The following is a 1,415-nucleotide window of genomic DNA, read 5'->3' as shown; positions in this document are numbered from 1 at the left end:
ACACACACACACACACACACACACACACACACACACACACACACACCGAGTTTTAAGTGTGGACACCAGAGGACACCAGGAGACACCTCGTCCATGTCCTTTGTCATTTCCTTCCTCACCTTAAGGAAGGACGTCCAGTATCTCTCCAGAACTCTGGGTGAACCTCCGTTATCGTTCTTACAGACCCGGGCGACTCGAGAGAACACCACCTGGAGAGAGAGAGACGGGTTTACTCTTAGTCTGCTATCTGGAGTCTCTTAGTCTGGTCCAGAGACCGATATGTTGAACCTGAGGACGGCAGAGAGGGTCACAGTGAGACAGCTCAGTCTCAGGTTGTGTTGTTATGAACACAGCTCTGGTTGAAGGATCAGGAGTCAACAGGTGCAGCAGCTCCTCACAGGATCAAGTTTATGACTTCATGCCTGAACGTCTCTAATGAAACATCTACTTATTACTACAACAATTCATCACAGCCAATCAGAGCAGAGTTTACTTCATACACATTCATATCTATGGATTATGTATCATCAATCTACACACACACACACACACACACACACACCTTTCCCAGGGCGGTGTACTCCACTGCGATCTCACTGAGGAAGAAGTAGACGTAGTTACCGTAGTCGATGGCGTGCAGGAAGTGAGGCTCTGCAGAGAGGAGGTGATGAAGAAGAAGAAGATGAAGGAGAACAACAAAAAGAAGAAGAAGTTCAAAACGTCTGCTATTGTCTCCTATAATCATCTTATTCACTTCACAGTTACCGACTTCTTCATTTCCCAGCATGCCGTTCTAACCCCTCTGAGAGTAAACATGGCCGTGTTGGATTAACAGGAATATGAAGGACTGCATGTTAACAGGATGTAGACCACCTGCCTCCAATGATCCCTCAGGTTTATTACAGACCATCACACATACTGTACATTTGATTCATTGTCTGCTGTCGAGATGTGAAGACGGATGTTTCTGATGGAGACTATTGACGCTAGCGCTAAAGGCGCTAAAGGCTCTAAAGGTGCTAAAGGCTCTAAAGGTGCTAAAGGCTCTAAAGGCTTCAGACTCTTTCTTTAGTGTGACCTCTGTGACCGACCTCTGAGCCACTTGGAGTCGTACTTGACGGTCCTGAGGACGGGCCGGCCGTCTCCCAGACTCCTGTAGAGGACGGCGTCGCTGGCCAGGAAGTCCGTCATGGTGGCCGAGTAGAAATCTCCTCCTGACAAACAGCAACACGGACACTTTAATGTCAAGAGACGTATTCACAGTTCTACTGTACTTCACTTATCATTACTGTATACAGGAAGTATGTAACTAAGTACATTTACTCAAGTACTTAAGTACTCCTCTACATCTCAGAGGTACATGTTGTACTTTATACTGTACTACATCTCAGAGGTACATGTTGTACTTTATACTG

General features: G+C 46.3%; 1 protein-coding gene across 1 annotated transcript in view; it reads right to left on the bottom strand.

Moving 5' to 3' along the window:
• Positions 1-1,254, bottom strand: part of LOC116380126 (semaphorin-6D-like) — a gene marked incomplete at its 5' end in the record, with an annotated part of 2,092 nt that extends 838 nt beyond the window's left edge. The window contains 3 exons of the mRNA XM_031842088.1: positions 120-209; positions 563-651; positions 1,092-1,254. Coding sequence (XP_031697948.1) covers positions 120-209; positions 563-651; positions 1,092-1,254 — 342 coding nt within the window. The remainder of the gene's footprint in view (positions 1-119; positions 210-562; positions 652-1,091) is intronic.
• Between the last annotated feature and the right edge of the window lie 161 nt (positions 1,255-1,415).

Source organism: Anarrhichthys ocellatus, unplaced genomic scaffold, assembly GCF_004355925.1.
Source record: "Anarrhichthys ocellatus isolate YVR2014 unplaced genomic scaffold, GSC_Weel_1.0 scaffold6175, whole genome shotgun sequence".
Taxonomy (NCBI): domain Eukaryota; kingdom Metazoa; phylum Chordata; class Actinopteri; order Perciformes; family Anarhichadidae; genus Anarrhichthys; species Anarrhichthys ocellatus.
The sequence above is the reverse complement of the archived record's forward strand: the minus strand, read 5'-3'. Positions and strand labels throughout refer to the sequence as shown.